The sequence below is a fragment of the Dicentrarchus labrax genome, unplaced genomic scaffold (assembly GCF_905237075.1).
Source record: "Dicentrarchus labrax unplaced genomic scaffold, dlabrax2021, whole genome shotgun sequence".
In the NCBI taxonomy this organism is placed as follows: Eukaryota; Metazoa; Chordata; class Actinopteri; family Moronidae; genus Dicentrarchus; species Dicentrarchus labrax.
The window spans coordinates 20,768,514-20,783,944 of NW_026136705.1; the positions used below are offsets into that span (position 1 = coordinate 20,768,514).

The window sequence follows — 15,431 nt, forward strand, 5'->3', positions numbered from 1 at the left end:
GTCTGTCTGTCTTTCTGTTTGGGGACGTGGGCCATTCTGCTGCTCATGCTTTGGTTTCTCTCACTGTGATTGGCTGCACTGACTGCAGGCAGTGAGAGTGGCAGGAGTTCACCCTATTACAGTCAGCCAGAGCCTCGGTGTGCCACACCCACCAACACCACCTTCCAAGCCCCCAAGCATTTCCATGTGCCAGGTAGGCCGTCATCTAAAACACTGACCCCCAACCTGTTTACTAACCCGAGTTTCCCCCATGTCACATAGAAGCCAACCCCGCCTCCAACTATTTATTTATACTGTAGCTCGTAGGTCATCATTTCAGACTCTGTTAACCATTAATCAATCAAATGTTTCTATAGTTTGATTTAGAGACCCTGACCCACGTCCTGACCCCAGAGCCACACTAGCTGCTCTCCTATCAACCACACAACCACATTCCCAGTGAACTTTTAACCTGACTCTGTTCATTTGTCATTATTATAAGTGCTGAAGCAGTTAGTTGATCAACAGAAAATTAATCAACAATGATTCTGGTAATTGATTCACTGTCATTTTTCAAGCAAAAATGCCAAACAATTTTTATTTTGAGCTTCTCAGTTGTGAGGATTTGCTGTTCTTCTCCATTTTATATCATTGTTCATGGAATATCTTTGGGTTTTGGAGTGTTTGTCACTTCCACTGTGGGAAATTGTGACTGGTATATTTCATTTTTCAAAGTATTTTATAGCCTCAGTAATAAATAGAATTACCAACAATGAAAATGAGTGTGATTTTTAGATGCCTAACAAGTTTCACATACCATCTAAGTGGAAAAGAAATATATATATTTTACTCTGATTCAGTGATTATCCATTATCATTTTAGTCTTCTGACATATTTTAATTTTAAAATCCATAAACATTTTCGGTAGTTATCCATCTTTTCAGTGTATTCCATCGGGGAGTCTTTATCTAATTTATCTCACTGATCCGGAGCTCTTGTATAACATATGAGCACTTTCATCTCACAACTAATACCAGTTCATTTTATTGAAACATTCCATCAATCCTCCATTTTATCAAGCTAATGCCTCTCTCCTCCCTGAATGTTTCACTCTGTCTCTGTTCCCTTCACTTTTAAAAGGCCTTTACTCTTCAGTGCAAGCTGTGCATTTGGTTTCCCTCCATCATTCCCTCCTCCTGCCTTCAGCCCGTTTCTCACTGCATGTTCCCTCTCTCCCGTTTTTCTGAGGCTGTTATTCTTTGCCAGCCCTGCGACAGAAACTCAGTATTTGGTGGATGCTTTTATCCAGAGTGCCTCGCAGTATCATGAGTGCATATAAATTTAGCGTGGATGGCCCATTTGGAGTCAAACCTCTAACTTTGGCAGGTTTAGTTGCACGCTTTGTGCAGTAGAAGGATGTTTGTTTTTTGTTGTATTTTTTTTTGCATTATTTTTTATATAAGTTGAATATGTTATTCATTCATTCAAACCTGAATGATTCTACAGCACATTCCACCAAATGAGAGCTACAAAGTGCCACATGTTCCTGTCATTTCTCCCTCAAGTTTCCTCTCCTCTATCTTTTTCCTTTGCGTCTCCATCCAGTCCTTTCTCCACCCTTCAACTGCTCTCCTCCCTCTTCTTTATTCCTGTGCCATCTGCTGCTCTTTCCTGTAATAAGCCTGTGAATCGGTATTTATCAGCCTCTCTGCACATCAGTCAGGTTGTCTGGATGCACGGCACTGTCTCCAGCATAGTAGTTTATTACCCGTGTTGTCAGCTTTACGGTTAAGAAGACTACAAATGTACACAACTCATTTGGTGGGATGAGATGAATAAGGAAATCCAGATTACTCCTGTCTCCTCTCCTCTCAATCTCCCTCTCTGTTCCCTTTACTTTCTGCACTTATTCTCTTGTCGTTTCTGTTCTCAGCTTCTGAGGAAACCAACATTTACAGGAAACCACCCATCTATAAAAGACAAGGTTTGTCGGTTTCTTACAATGATTTTGTTAGGCTGTCTACCTGTCAGTCAGTTGATTGTTGTGTACATTGTTAATGCATTCCTAGTATGAAACATGCTTCTTTGACTTTGTCTGACTTAATGAATCAGTCAGAGAAAACATCTGTCTATTATCTTGTGTTTATGATAACATTCAGTCCTCCTCTCCAGCTTCTCTCAAAGGAAGTGAAATTTCCTCTATAAGCCTGTACAAGCTTGATGCAGCAGTAGTTTACCACTGGCCAGTTTCAGAGTTTATGGAGTGCTACTGGATAATCTGAGTGTTGCGACTTGTCTAGGGCTGTAATGATTAACCATTTAATCAGTGAGTCTTTCAACGACAATCTTCACAAGTTCCAGCTTGGCAAACGTGAGGATTGTCTACTTTTCTCCGTTTTACACCTCAAAACTACACACAAACTCAACCAAGTGACTCAAACTGAATTTGAAATTTTACATTTCAGCTACATTAAGTTAAATTTCCTCCATGTGCAGTCAACTTGACCTTTTTGTGACCCTGACTATTATGAGGAGGGAGGCACCAATATGATCTGCATCATTTTCAGCCCCAATACTGAATTTATGAAGCCACAATGTTACAAGTCCACATTATTTTTTTTGTTTTTTGTTACCATTGTAAAATTCAGTGTTTCTGCTATTGTATCATAATGTTACATTCATTCAGTCACAGTGGGCTGCCTGCTTAGTTTTTATGGCACCAAATATGGTACTAAATAAACTAAACTAAGGACCGCAGCCCCTAGTGGCCACATCAGAGACGAGATTACAAATTCAACTGGTGATTCAAAAGGTGATGTAAAACTCAGGGAAGCAGTGCCAAATACTGTAGGTGTGTGTAGGTGATCCATCAGTGCTCAGATGTCAGGTCCAACAGAGTTACAGTTCCTCAGAAACACCTCTGGATGATTTACGCTGAGCTACAAAGTGCTGACAACCCTCTCTCTCTTCCGTCTGAGCAGGCAATCTGTGTTCTGGGCTCTCTGGAAGAATTTGAATTTACAGCATGAATCATTTATAGAGCAGTTTTCATAATAAGGCAAAGCACCATAATCGGGTGTATATATATATATATACTGTATATTTACTACCACAATGTATGATGCAGACTTTGTAGAGCAACTCAAGGGGGTGTTTGGTTATATTACCAGGAAGGACAACTGAGAAACATAGCGAGAGCTTGAGAATAGCAGATGTAGCAAACAAATGATTACACATGAATGGTTTTGCCATATTTTAACAGCTCCACATGCATGAATGATCTGATGCAGGCCAAAAATCTGTGCATGTTTTTCTTTTGGAGCCTTTTAATGCTTCTGTAATATCTGTTATAGATGTAAAAATATTACCAGGATCAGGATGTAGGAGGTTGCCTTGGCCCAAAAGATGTACGCACTGGATCTGTTTGTTGATATCAAACAATGATGAATTTATTTGTCCCTGTTAAATTAAGACTCAGATTTTTAAAAATGTAATAAAAATCACAAATAGGGGACAGATTGCTCAGTTGGATTTTTGTGCCCAGTGTAATTTTGGATTAAACGTCACATTCATGCATCCACAGCATCAGTCAAAATATGACCTTTGCTTCATGTGACAAACTCGCTCTTTTCACACTGTCTACTAAAAGCCAAAACCCCTTCAACAGTTCTCTTTCAGATATTACATTCTGTCATCTTCATAAGGAAACCGCAAGCCAGCATGATGCTCTAACATTTCACCCTTCATACACAAATGAATCAACATTTGTTTTAATGTTCTTCACATATTTCACACCACTAACTACCTTCCTCCGTCCCTTATCAGCTTTGCTGCAATGCACCTTTGATAACTTTTGCTTGCTTACTGGAAGCTGTGAATCATATCCCATCCCATTTCCTCTGACCTCCTTTTTCGTTCTCTGTTCCCTTGTTTGTTTTTGATGCCTCTCCTCCTCCCTCACTCCCCCCTGCTGTGCCCTCCCCTTTATGTAAGTAAATGCACTACTTTGTCCATCTTGTGTCTCCTGCACACACACACGAAAGCTCTCACACTCACATTGGTCGAACAGTCAAACATTTGAACTAATATACTAACTAACTCAGCCATTTTTGTGGATGTGGAAGGTGTTTTTTTTTTTCATTCTGCTACTCTTCCTCAATGGCTGACTTTTCCCTTCCCAGTTTAGTTAACACAAGCATGTAAATCAGCATATAATTGCACTGATATGATTTCTCTCTCTCTTTTTCTGGTCATCTGTCCCTCAGACATATCCGCCTCTCCAACAGCCAGTAAGAGTAAGACCAACGAGAACCTTGTCAATTCCAGTCGCCTCTCCACCTCCACCTGTAACAACCTTTATCACCCGGACTCCAACTACTACCCATACACTGGTTCTCCAAAAGGTATTGCTCCCTCTCTGTCTAAAGCACATACCTCTGCACACGCAAGTGCTTAGAAACCTGTGTTTACACCAAATGCAAGGTGCATACACATCTAGGCCCCCTTTTATCTCCATCTCTGTCTCTAGTCTCCAGGGTGAGGAGGTTTTCGTCTGGAGGAGAGGAGGATGGATGGAATCATAATATAAACAGGGTAAGAAAGAAGGGCATTCTCCTTATTCCCTTGTCTTTTAATATTTAATGAGCTTCTTAATTAAATGCTTTTTTTTCTAACCTCACCCACTGGACATGCTACAAAGTGATGCTCCTCTGCTCCTCTCTCCATCTTTTACTCCATATTCATCCCTCTGTCTACAACCATTGCCTTTCCTGTCACATCCTGCTGTTATTATCTATCAACCCATTCATCCATCCCACTCAAATAACTCTTATTGCTCTATCTATCTACCCATTTGTCCACCTTCTTTTCTGATCCCCATCCTTCTACTCCCGTCTGCTTTTCCTTCCTCCTTCACTCCCTACAGGGAATTGGCAGGATGATCCTGAAGGAGGAGATGAAGGCGCGGTCGGGTTGTCACGACAATGACCAGTGGGGGAGCAGACGCAGTTCCCGCTGTAGCAGCAAGGAGGCGCTGAACAATCTGGGATTCAGCTCCCTCAATGGCTGTAAGTCTGTGGTTGTGAGGGTGTGTTTGTTTTTGTCACCTCTTAAATCTGTCAGAAACGGTTCATATATGTAGATCTACTACATTTACTACAGTTTCTGTTCATGTCTGTGTCCTATTGAACAAGACAAAGTCATCCTAGCAGCTCTTTGTAGCTGTACTTAGGCACAGCAATGCATTGAGTTAAGTGCTAATGCATGTTAACATGCAGTTATAATGTTTACCACATTCACCATCTTAGCGTAGCTTGTTAGCATGCTAACATTTGCCATTTAGAATTATATACATAGCACAGCTGAAATAGGAATGTCATTGGTTTTGCAAGTATTTCGTTATGAACTTAAGTATCTGCAAATTTGAAAGTTTGAGCAGATGAAAAGTAAGGTAAAATCCTGACGTGTGTGTACTGAATTTCATTGTCCATCTAATGTTGTCAAGCCATTTCGCACAAAACCTCATGGCAGAGATAGAGGAGAAGTCAGGGGTTCACCAGAGTCAACAGGCTTCATCCTCTGGTCATCATGAATGTCACAGCAATCCATCAAATAGTTGTTGAGATATTTCAGTTTGTACCAAAATAGAGTGATACTTATCTTATTTTTAGCAGCTTCATTCATATTAAAGATTGTGGAAAGTTATCAATATCGGTTTCTCATACAATGGCACATGATGGTGCAGACTTAGGTCTATATTTTGAGCTTAAAATGCTTACAAAAATGTAAAGTATATATAATCCGTTAACACTGACATGGTCCTTACAGGGTGTTGTTGGGTTGAGACTGTTTAGGTTCAACACTGCTGAGCGAGCCATGGTGTGGGAGAGTTTCCCACTTCTGTATTAATTCTTCCATTGATCCCATTCCTCATTGCATTCAGCACATGTAGGGGCAAGACAAAGATGGAGAGACTCAGATAGAGAATGAAAGAGAGAGTGTTTAGGTGTAGGTCGAATGGGAATAAAAGAGAGGGTGTTATAACAGGAGAGACAGAGAGAGTGAACGAGATAGAGTGAATTAAATTAAAAAAGAGAACGAAAGAAAGGGAGTGAGAAGCTAAAGCAATTTGGAGCTGTTCCGAGAAGATGTATGACATGAAGCCAAGAGGTAAATCAGGGTCAGAGAGCGGTGGAGAGAGAGGGAAATGAGCTATGTGCACAGGGAGGTCAGACAGAGAGAGGTGAGGATAATGTGGGTGTGCAGTGCTGCGTAATCACTGTGGGTTTATTGTGCCTGCTGTTATTAGACAGATTAGAAAATACAGAGAAGTGTTTGCTTATCTATTCTTCAGAAGAGGCTAATTCCAAAATGGGCTGTTCACCGTTTGTGACATAAACATGAACTCTTCTAAATAATTGACCCTTGGTGAATTAATTTACTTTGACAGTGTCGGTCTGTTGGCCCACTGCTTAGGTCCAGACTGGAATATCTCAACAAGTACTGGATGGATTGCCTTTTCTACAGACATTCATGTTCCCCAGAGGATGAACCCTACTGATCTTTCCTGTAGCATCACCAGCAGGACAACATCAACTACAAGATGAATTTGGCACAAAATTAGAGGGTTCCCAGATAATGAATCCAATAAGTTTGGTGACTTTTCCACCATCAGTATCACATTTGTGGTTTTAACTGAAATATATCAACAACTATTAGATGGATGGCCATGAACACATCCATGTCCCCCTCAGAAACCTTGTATCTTGGATATTTTATCTTTTCTTTTACAAGTGAATGCTGTTGATCATCCTTTACATCTGTCTGTGGGTTTATTAGCATTATATTGGTAATATTTAACCAGTGGAAAGTATTAAAACCAACAATACAAACTTTGACAACACAGTGTTCAATATTGTGAAAAAAGTGTGTTTTTCTGATTTTCTGATAAGTAATGGTTTTGGACATATGAGGTTTCCAACCAATAGTGACCACCAAGTAACAAAACAGACTAACTCAACACAAGCTATTTCCTTAAAATCAACATAACCACATAGCAGTTTCTTTAACAGTGAGCCAAACAGTCATTTACGTGTACAGCAGACGAGGGCTTGGATAAAGCAGACTGTCTGCTGCCTGGCACAGGGGATTTCTGGAGCCTTCCTGGTCTTGTGTTGCTATGGTGATTAATTGACTCATTAACGAGTGCACTGCTAGAGCCATTTATAGACTGATAATAAAATAAGATATTAGGAAAAGAGAAAGATATTTTCCTTATCTTTTGTTCTGTTCCAAAACCAGAAAAATCAGTCAATCTCAAGCAGCAGCACAGTCCATTAAAATTACAAGGTGCAGTGAGTGGATGCCATAAACATATGCATTTTTAACATGCTCAATGCTGCGTGGCTGTGCCCTATGTCGCTGTGCATATTTTATATCATGTGTAGGTCTTAATGGTGATTTGTCTGCATGTTGATGCTGTCAGGGGCATATATTCCCACAACTGATGTTTTATAGATGTCCCACAACAGCTGGCCTTTTTATTTTTATTTCCCTTCCACTGAAAACAAACTCTCAGTTTATTGTTTGTCTTTATACTTTTACTATGTGACACGTTTATTAACCCCACTTAACACAGTCTCACATACTGCGCATGTTTACCCAATCAGCCTCAATCAGAGAATTGTTTTAGTTTTAAGATTTTGGTTTTCATCTGGCTCAGGTACAGGTGTCAGGATACAACAGCCACTAAAAACCACATTATGTCTGTGTTTTTGTATATTATATATATATATATATATATATATATATATATATACACCTTCTTAAAGGGTAAAAAAGAGAACTTTAAAAATCTATGTGAATGAAATTGTTATTTTCTAAGTTTAGATCATTATTTAAGATCTATCTTCTTTGAAGGCCTGAACATAAGCTACATTCACAGTGCCTTTACTCTCTGATAAACAGCCTCATGCTGCATTAGCAAAGAATTACGCTAACAGAACAATGACGAAGCATGAAAAAAGCACTGGATTTGTCAATAAATAAGCTTATTATTTTTGTATGACTGTTAAAAAAAAGAAAATACATAATACTGACAGATAATTATATAAAAACTCAATGCAATAATCTCTTGTATTACATAAACTTTCTGCAGTTATTGCGTTCACTGTTTGGGTTCATTGTACAGTTTATCAGTCAGGAGTCATCAGTTTACTCAATGATAGAAAAGGGGTACCTTAATGAAAGGTTGGGAACCACCGAGCTAGATGTTTGGTTAGTTACTTTTGCCTATTAATCATGTAATCATCCCTTTTAATTAGGATGTAGGAGCTTTAGTGGATGAATATGGAGTCTTACTGTGGCCCCATAGTGTTGTGAACTTGCTTAGATTCTTCTTAGAAACATTTTTAATGAAGCAAAGTTATTGAATGGTAATTGATTAGGACTGCAGAGTTGTTGGACTCCAAACACAAAATGCAAGAGATGTTGTATTTCCAAGGTCTAAAGCTGGTGAGATTAATAAAGCCCTATGTGTCTTTCTTTCTTTCTTTCTTTCTTTCTTTCTTTCTTTCTTTCTTTCTGTCTCCCCCTTTTGCTCTCTCTGTCCTCAGCTCCCAGGTCCGTCTGCAGTGCAGACAGCGGTGAGTGGTTCATCAGTGTGTTTTGATCTCTGAGGTCATCTCAAGGGATACGGCAACACAGTGGGCTGTCTTCCCTGTGATCTCCTTCATCCTGTCGGTTCTGCTGCGACAGCGGGAGCACTATAAGTGGGAGATTGTTATCAGCTCCCACAGGCACCCACACACACACACACACACACACACACACACACACACACACACACACACACACATATACATAGACACACCTCTTTTCTTTTGGGTTACAGGTGGGAAGATTAATGACACTGTAGTTTAGGCCTGTATTTATCAGCTTTTCTTTAGCAGGAGCACTGATCCAGGATCCCTGACCCTGAGCCCCTCAGCCATCTGTTTCCCAACCTACAGTTACACACTACACTTTTATGAAATCACATGACCTTACAATGCTGGATGGATTTTCTTGTGATCTCTCTATCTCTTTTATTGCTCCTGCATAGATTTTAATCCAATAACAACTCAACTTGGCCTCCAAATTTGTTTTTGAACGTCATAAAATTGCATTCTTTTGTATACAGACTGCAATATAATGCCACTATCAAGCCCTTAGAATAGAATAACTGATCCATAATTGTGAAAAGTTTCTCCCTTAACTGTGCTTAGATACGCCAGCAGTGATTATAGACCAGCAGCTGTACTATAAATACATTGATACATGAGGTGCTTAGGCTAGTAGTTTTCATATTGTTTGGCATCAGGGCATACTTAGATGAAACAACTATATTTCTGAGACACACAAAAGACTAATGTGTCAGGCTGTATCTCATTTCATGTTGAGAGATTGAGAGTTGCAGATGATAGTTCAACGTGTCACACACACTTTACAATATTACACACCGGCCTCTATTCTACTGCGTCATGGTGTTTCGTCACAGCTCTTTGACATTGCACTGTAATTCCCTTTAACACCAGAGTGAACAAGACAGAGAGAAACACTGATAGAGAAGAGAAGGTGGACAGAGCATGAAAGCAGAATAGAGGGAGGGGGAGCAAAAGACAGAGGATGAATGAATGATAAAGCCCAGAAACGTAGATAGTAAAGAAGAGTCAAATGAAAGTAGAAGTGAGAAAGACATCAGAGACATAAGAATGACTCAAAAGAACCAGTGTGACTCCACTGCCCCCTGCTGCTGTAGCTGCAGTAGTGCACACCACAAATAAAGGCATGCCAACGGATGCTTGGATGCTGGTGGTTACCAATGGTTACAAGAGAGATGCGATCATGCTTGGAGGAGTGATAACAAAGGACAATATTTATCAGTAAAATGTGCAATAATATCACATTCCTCTATTGGCTTGTGAACATGGCATGTTACAGCAGTTTGTATTTTATTTTATTGGTATTTAGGGTGTCAGTGTAATAAGCAGGGGTTGAAACAGCATCTCAATCATCTACAGATGATCTGATTTTACCAATATGTGTAATCTGAGCCACATTCTTCATCAGTAGTCTGTCAGGTGGCTGTTGATGAGCGAATGTGATTAGAATTAGAAACCCTTTTGTGGGGGCCACATGGTAGTTGAGTCCGTGCCGCAGCACCCCTGGGTTCGATTTTGACCAGCAGCCCTTTGCTGTATCTTATCTGGTTGCACTGCTACTTTTACTTAAGTAAGGGATCTGTGTATTTCCTCCACCACTGCTGGTCGTACTGAGCTTTATATTTTTGGAAATACTGTAGTCCGATTTACAGATTGAGTGTGTTTACATTAGTTTGCATAATTTATGTGTTTGTTTATGTTTATGTGTTCATATTTGTTCTTCCAGACTCATACATTGCCAAATCAGCCTCGTTGCCAGGCTACGGCAGAAATGGATTAAATAGGGTAAGCAGTCATGATTACTGGTTGTGTCTGTGTGTGTGTGTGTGTGTGGGTGGGTGGGTGTTTGTGTGTGTGTGTGTGTGTGTGTGTGTGTGTGTGTGTGTGTGTGTGATGAAGAGAGAGAGGAAGACAGGTGTGGTCATTCACTAAACCATAAGCTATGGCGAAGTCCTTCATTTTCCCCACTGAACCTTTGAAACTCATTTGTATCAGTTTACTTCCTGAGGCCAACTGAGACAGTAACTAACAACTGGCAAGATATTGTTATTATATTAGTCAGTGTGATAAATTATTAGACTTTTTATAGACACAACATTTTAAGATTCCTCTCCACTTTGGTTGATCTTTCTTTTGCCTCCATTATCATGATGAAGTGCATCGTCTCAGCCCATGTTTGCTGAACTGCTCTTGTTGTGTTCTGGCAGCCTGGGAGTGCGAGTGCAGATTATTACCAGTATGACAGCAGTAATGCAGTTAATTGGCAGATCAGAGGTAAGCCCATTTTACAGCTTTAAATCTGCTTATTCCCAGTTCTTCTAGTTTTCTCCTCATTTACCTCCCCTCCTGATGCATGTTATCCAGTGTTCAATGTCTATGTACAGTAATAATGTAATAGAGGTGACAACGTTGGCAACAGTTAACTAATATTGTATTTTCTCTTTTCCGTTTCTTTCAGAATACAAGGTAAGATGCTCTTGCCAAAGTGAACTGTAAGTGAGCCAAGAGTGAATAGTCTGGATCAATGGATAATAGACAAGGATGATGTATTGCTTGCTTAAAGTTCATATTGAATGGTGTATTAATATCACTCAGTAACACCCACTTGACTCAGTGAGATTTTGTGAAGCTGACTGACTCATTTTATTGACAGCAAAGTAAAACAAACAAACAAAAGCAAAGAGTAATGGCACAGAGGATTTGTGTGATGAGTGAGAGCCATCAATCTTTCACGACAAGACAAATCGTACCTGTTGTTTGTTACGTGCCACCCTTACTCGGGCCTACAGGGCAAAACATCACTCCACCACTGACCCAGAACAACCACAGAAAGACGCCTTTAAAACAACATAAAGAAATACAAACAACTAGCACCTCGTCACAGGTCAGGTTTATCTTAAGTAGCAATCAGTGCATCTGGGCAAAGCTAGAGGGACCAGAGGGGAGGAAAAGACTGAACAAAATGTTGCTATTTACAAACTTGGGGTAATTAATAGTTGCACTATATCTATCATATGACTCATTATTCTTCCTTCTTGTACATATTTAATGTAATTCACTGTTTTGATGCCACATTCTGTGTATGTACAATGAGGAGAAATCATTAAGGAATAGTGTTTGTAGCACTTCTTAACATTTTTGTTAAAATATCCCTTTAAGAATAATGGGAGAGGTTTGTAAGGAATGCCCAAGTGCAAGTCCAACTCTAATTTATGAACTAGAAAGTAGATTTAAACATTCATTTTGTCATTTTGAATGATTGTGAAGAGTTTGGAACTTTGTCACTTTAAGGTAGAAAAAAAAAGAATAAACTGATTTTTCTAATCACACCACTCTTTATTTGGAAGAAAGGGAACACCAATCATGTCATCTCTTCCTCTGTGGGAACAATGAAAAAGAGAAACATCATCAAATTTACTGACTTTTTATTCTTTTAGCCAATGCGCGCGGGGGGGGGAAAAAAACCAAAAATCAGTTTATAAACAACATTTAGCAAGAACGTTTTTTTAAATTTAATTAATGTGTTGGCCAAATCTTCTGTGGTGCATTTTGGTGCTAAAACAATAGTAGGGATGGCAGTTCTAAATATTAATATTGAAACAATACCTCTATGTTTCTGTGTGTGTGTGTGTGTGTGTGTGTGTGTGTGTGTGTTAGATTTACCCATACAAAGCCCTCATTGTGTCAGTCAGAGGGCAGCAGCGTCTTCCGAGTGATGTGGACCGAGCCAGATTGGAGGTAAAGTACTACAAACGTATTAGACACAGTGAAAAGTGTATTTGTGTTTTTACCATTCAAAGAGCTTTACCAGCAGTGAAGCTAAAAGATACCCACAGTGGTAATCTGGCCAGTATAGCTGTCAAGATATTTTGCTGTGGGCCATAGTTTGACAGAATGACAGACTCAGTGTTAGCAGGGCAATACAACTATTCAAATTAAACACACAAGGAGCTCAATGTGACAGCGGTGCTATGAGCTAACATGCTCACGATGTGATAATCCTAATGTGCTGATGTAATGTTAACCATGTTCACCGTCTTTCTTATAGTGTTAACTAACATTTGCTAATTAGCACTAAACACTGATGAGAATGTCATTAGTTTGGTATTTGCTTATAAAACAAAGTATAGCAGGACAAATTGAAATTATGACATAATAGTGGAAAATTAAAAGTTACGATATCACCAAAGTTATTACAATTCATCCTCAATGGGAGGCAATCAATTCAACAGTTGTCATGGCTTTTCACTAAAAAACACACACAACAACCTTATGGTTGGGGAAAAGTTGGAAAGGGAATTTCCAAAGTCATTACGCACAGACCACAAATGTCTACACAAAATTTTACTGACAATGCAGTAAAATGGCTAAAATGTTTACATTTCTGAGAGAAACAGGGATTTTACATGAAGCTATTTTAAGTAACTTTATAAACAAGTAGTTATCATTCACTGACTTTCCGTCTCCTCTCTCCTCCCAGCGTCACCTCTCACCAGAGGAGTTCTACAGAGTCTTTGGCATGTCCATGTCTGCCTTTGATCATCTTGCTCAGTGGAAGAAGAACGAACTGAAGAAACAGGTCCGACTCTTCTGAGAAAATGAAGTTGCCAGAAATGTCTAACCGAACGCAGGTCCACCGCCAACAGTGTGCTCTGAGGAGTAACCTCCAGAAAGACCTCGGATCTGACCCTAGACTGGCACTGTCCCACAGTGGACGACTTACTGGCCTCTTTTGAGGTGGCAAGAGCGGAGAACTGTTGGCCTACAAATCTTGGCATGCTTTAAACAGTGTGTACTTGGACTTCTTAAGCAATACATATGAAGTCAGCCAACTGCCCACAAGGGAAAAAAACTGGAATGAGAGTAAGCAGAACTTGAAGTAGAGGAGGAGACTTTGAGAGGCAGCAGATGAGCCACACTCTGGCTACAACAAACAGAAAGTTCATTAGTAGAGGGAGAGGTTAGCTGCTGGTCTCTTGCCTACCAGCAGATGGCAGTGTGTTAACAGGAGCACAAGGGTGGCAGGCTATTACATATGACCCAGTAGACTTTAAGCTGAAGTACTTCTGAGGGCCTGCCACCCTGAGCCAAACTTGTATTCATGCCAAACATGAGGGAGACTGCAAATAGGAAGACAGACCGGCATGCGCTGCAGGCAAAAAGGATCCAGTTTTCTCTATCCTCAGCGACTCATAAGACAGATGGATGACAATGGTTTGATTCTCGACATTAGGATTATTGAACGTGATACACAAGTGGAGTTTTTATAAGGCGCTAACACTGAAAACCAAAGGTTTTCTTCTTCTTTTTTAATACTGGCATGTGTTTTGATTTTGATGTCAGTTTTTCTGAAGCCATATCAGTTCTGAGCAGACAGTTCGCTGAAGTGTTTTTTTGAAATATGACGTGGTTGTGAGGCTTAATGTGAATGAAGTGTGTCATGGCCCTGTGCTCAGAGATATTAGCTGAGTTAAGTAATCAGGTTTTATTACTACACACACTTTAAGATATCTGTGTTTCACTTTTTTTATTTAATGAGATTCAAGGTTTTTTGTTGATTCATACCTGCAGCTGCACTTGTGACACAGCTCAGAATTTCATTTTAATTAAACCAGACTGAATCATGTTTGTCGAGGTTATGTGTGTAATTAAAGCAAGTGACTAATAGAGGATCTCCATGGATGGTTGTTTAGAAACTCTCTGAATAAAGAGAAAACTATTCTGAAGTGAAGGAAGGAAATAGGAATGTGTGACGGAAAGACTGACAGATAAAGGAGGAAGTAACAAGGAAGGATTGTATGTAGGGATAAATAAGAAATGAAGCAAAGGAAAGGAAGTTCTCACAAAGACAGTTTACTGAAGAGTTAATGCCTGTCATGAAAGTTAAGTTAACGTGTTAAGAAAGGATCTGTGTTTAGAATAAAACAGGTGTGATAGAAACTGAGCTGAATGCGTTTAATAGGAACAGAAAGTGTTGAATAGTTTGTTTCAAAAATGTTGTAATTGAATGTAAAAGATGGAATAATATCGCAGGAACTGAAACCATGAGTTGTTTACAGGTGTTGATTTATAGAGGAACATTTATAATTTGCAAACCCATATCTGTCACTAAAACTTGTAAATAAATGATTCAAATATCACTAATTTATTATATATTGTCCTGGTTTTTATTACGTACAAACCTTGAATGTACATGTAGATGGTTGGGAACAGGAACAGGATAGGCATGGAAAATCAAGGAATCTGAGTATTATTCTGAGGAAGTTGAGGGATATGAAGGACTTAGCAGATCAATCTTGCTACACATATATAATCACAACATTAAAGACCAGTGGTTCCCAACCTTTTTTGTGTATGATCCCATTAAGCAACACAATGTCTAACTGTGACCAGTTTAATGAGGATCTTTTTTTAAGACCTGAGGAGGCAAAACTATATACGTCTTCACTTGAAAAATGGGGGGAAAATTAAGAAGAGTCTGAAAAAAACCCGTCCATTTTGTGTAAAAGAAATGTTACAAAAACTGTTTTTATGGTTCTTCTCCTGTTAATCAGCTTCCAACCTCCAGTTGAAAACCACTGGTATACCCATAATTTTGGTAGGCAGTATCAGTGGTGGAAGTGGTTTTCAGATCCTTTCCTTCAAAGTATCAATACCACAATGTAAAAAAAAACCCACTGCATTTAAAATGTTAGTTACAAAAAGTACCTAAAGCTTCACAAGTAAGTAAACTCAATGCAGAAAATGGCCCCT

At 39.4% G+C, this 15,431-nt stretch overlaps 1 protein-coding gene across 4 annotated transcripts in view; it reads left to right on the forward strand.

Moving 5' to 3' along the window:
- LOC127363727 (actin-binding LIM protein 3-like) overlaps positions 1–14,829 on the forward strand; it is a 45,367-nt gene extending 30,538 nt beyond the window's left edge. For 2 of the 4 annotated variants that reach the window (XM_051400559.1, XM_051400560.1), the window contains exons 13-23: positions 89–193; positions 1,913–1,963; positions 4,245–4,382; positions 4,508–4,572; positions 4,904–5,045; positions 8,592–8,621; positions 10,405–10,463; positions 10,886–10,952; positions 11,137–11,170; positions 12,336–12,416; positions 13,159–14,829. In XM_051400559.1, coding sequence (XP_051256519.1) covers positions 89–193; positions 1,913–1,963; positions 4,245–4,382; positions 4,508–4,572; positions 4,904–5,045; positions 8,592–8,621; positions 10,405–10,463; positions 10,886–10,952; positions 11,137–11,170; positions 12,336–12,416; positions 13,159–13,249 — 863 coding nt within the window. In that variant the 3' untranslated portion in view covers positions 13,250–14,829. The remainder of the gene's footprint in view (positions 1–88; positions 194–1,912; positions 1,964–4,244; positions 4,383–4,507; positions 4,573–4,903; positions 5,046–8,591; positions 8,622–10,404; positions 10,464–10,885; positions 10,953–11,136; positions 11,171–12,335; positions 12,417–13,158) is intronic. The other 2 variants (XM_051400562.1, XM_051400561.1) reach the window with 2 other exon arrangements.
- Positions 14,830–15,431: the final 602 nt, after the last annotated feature.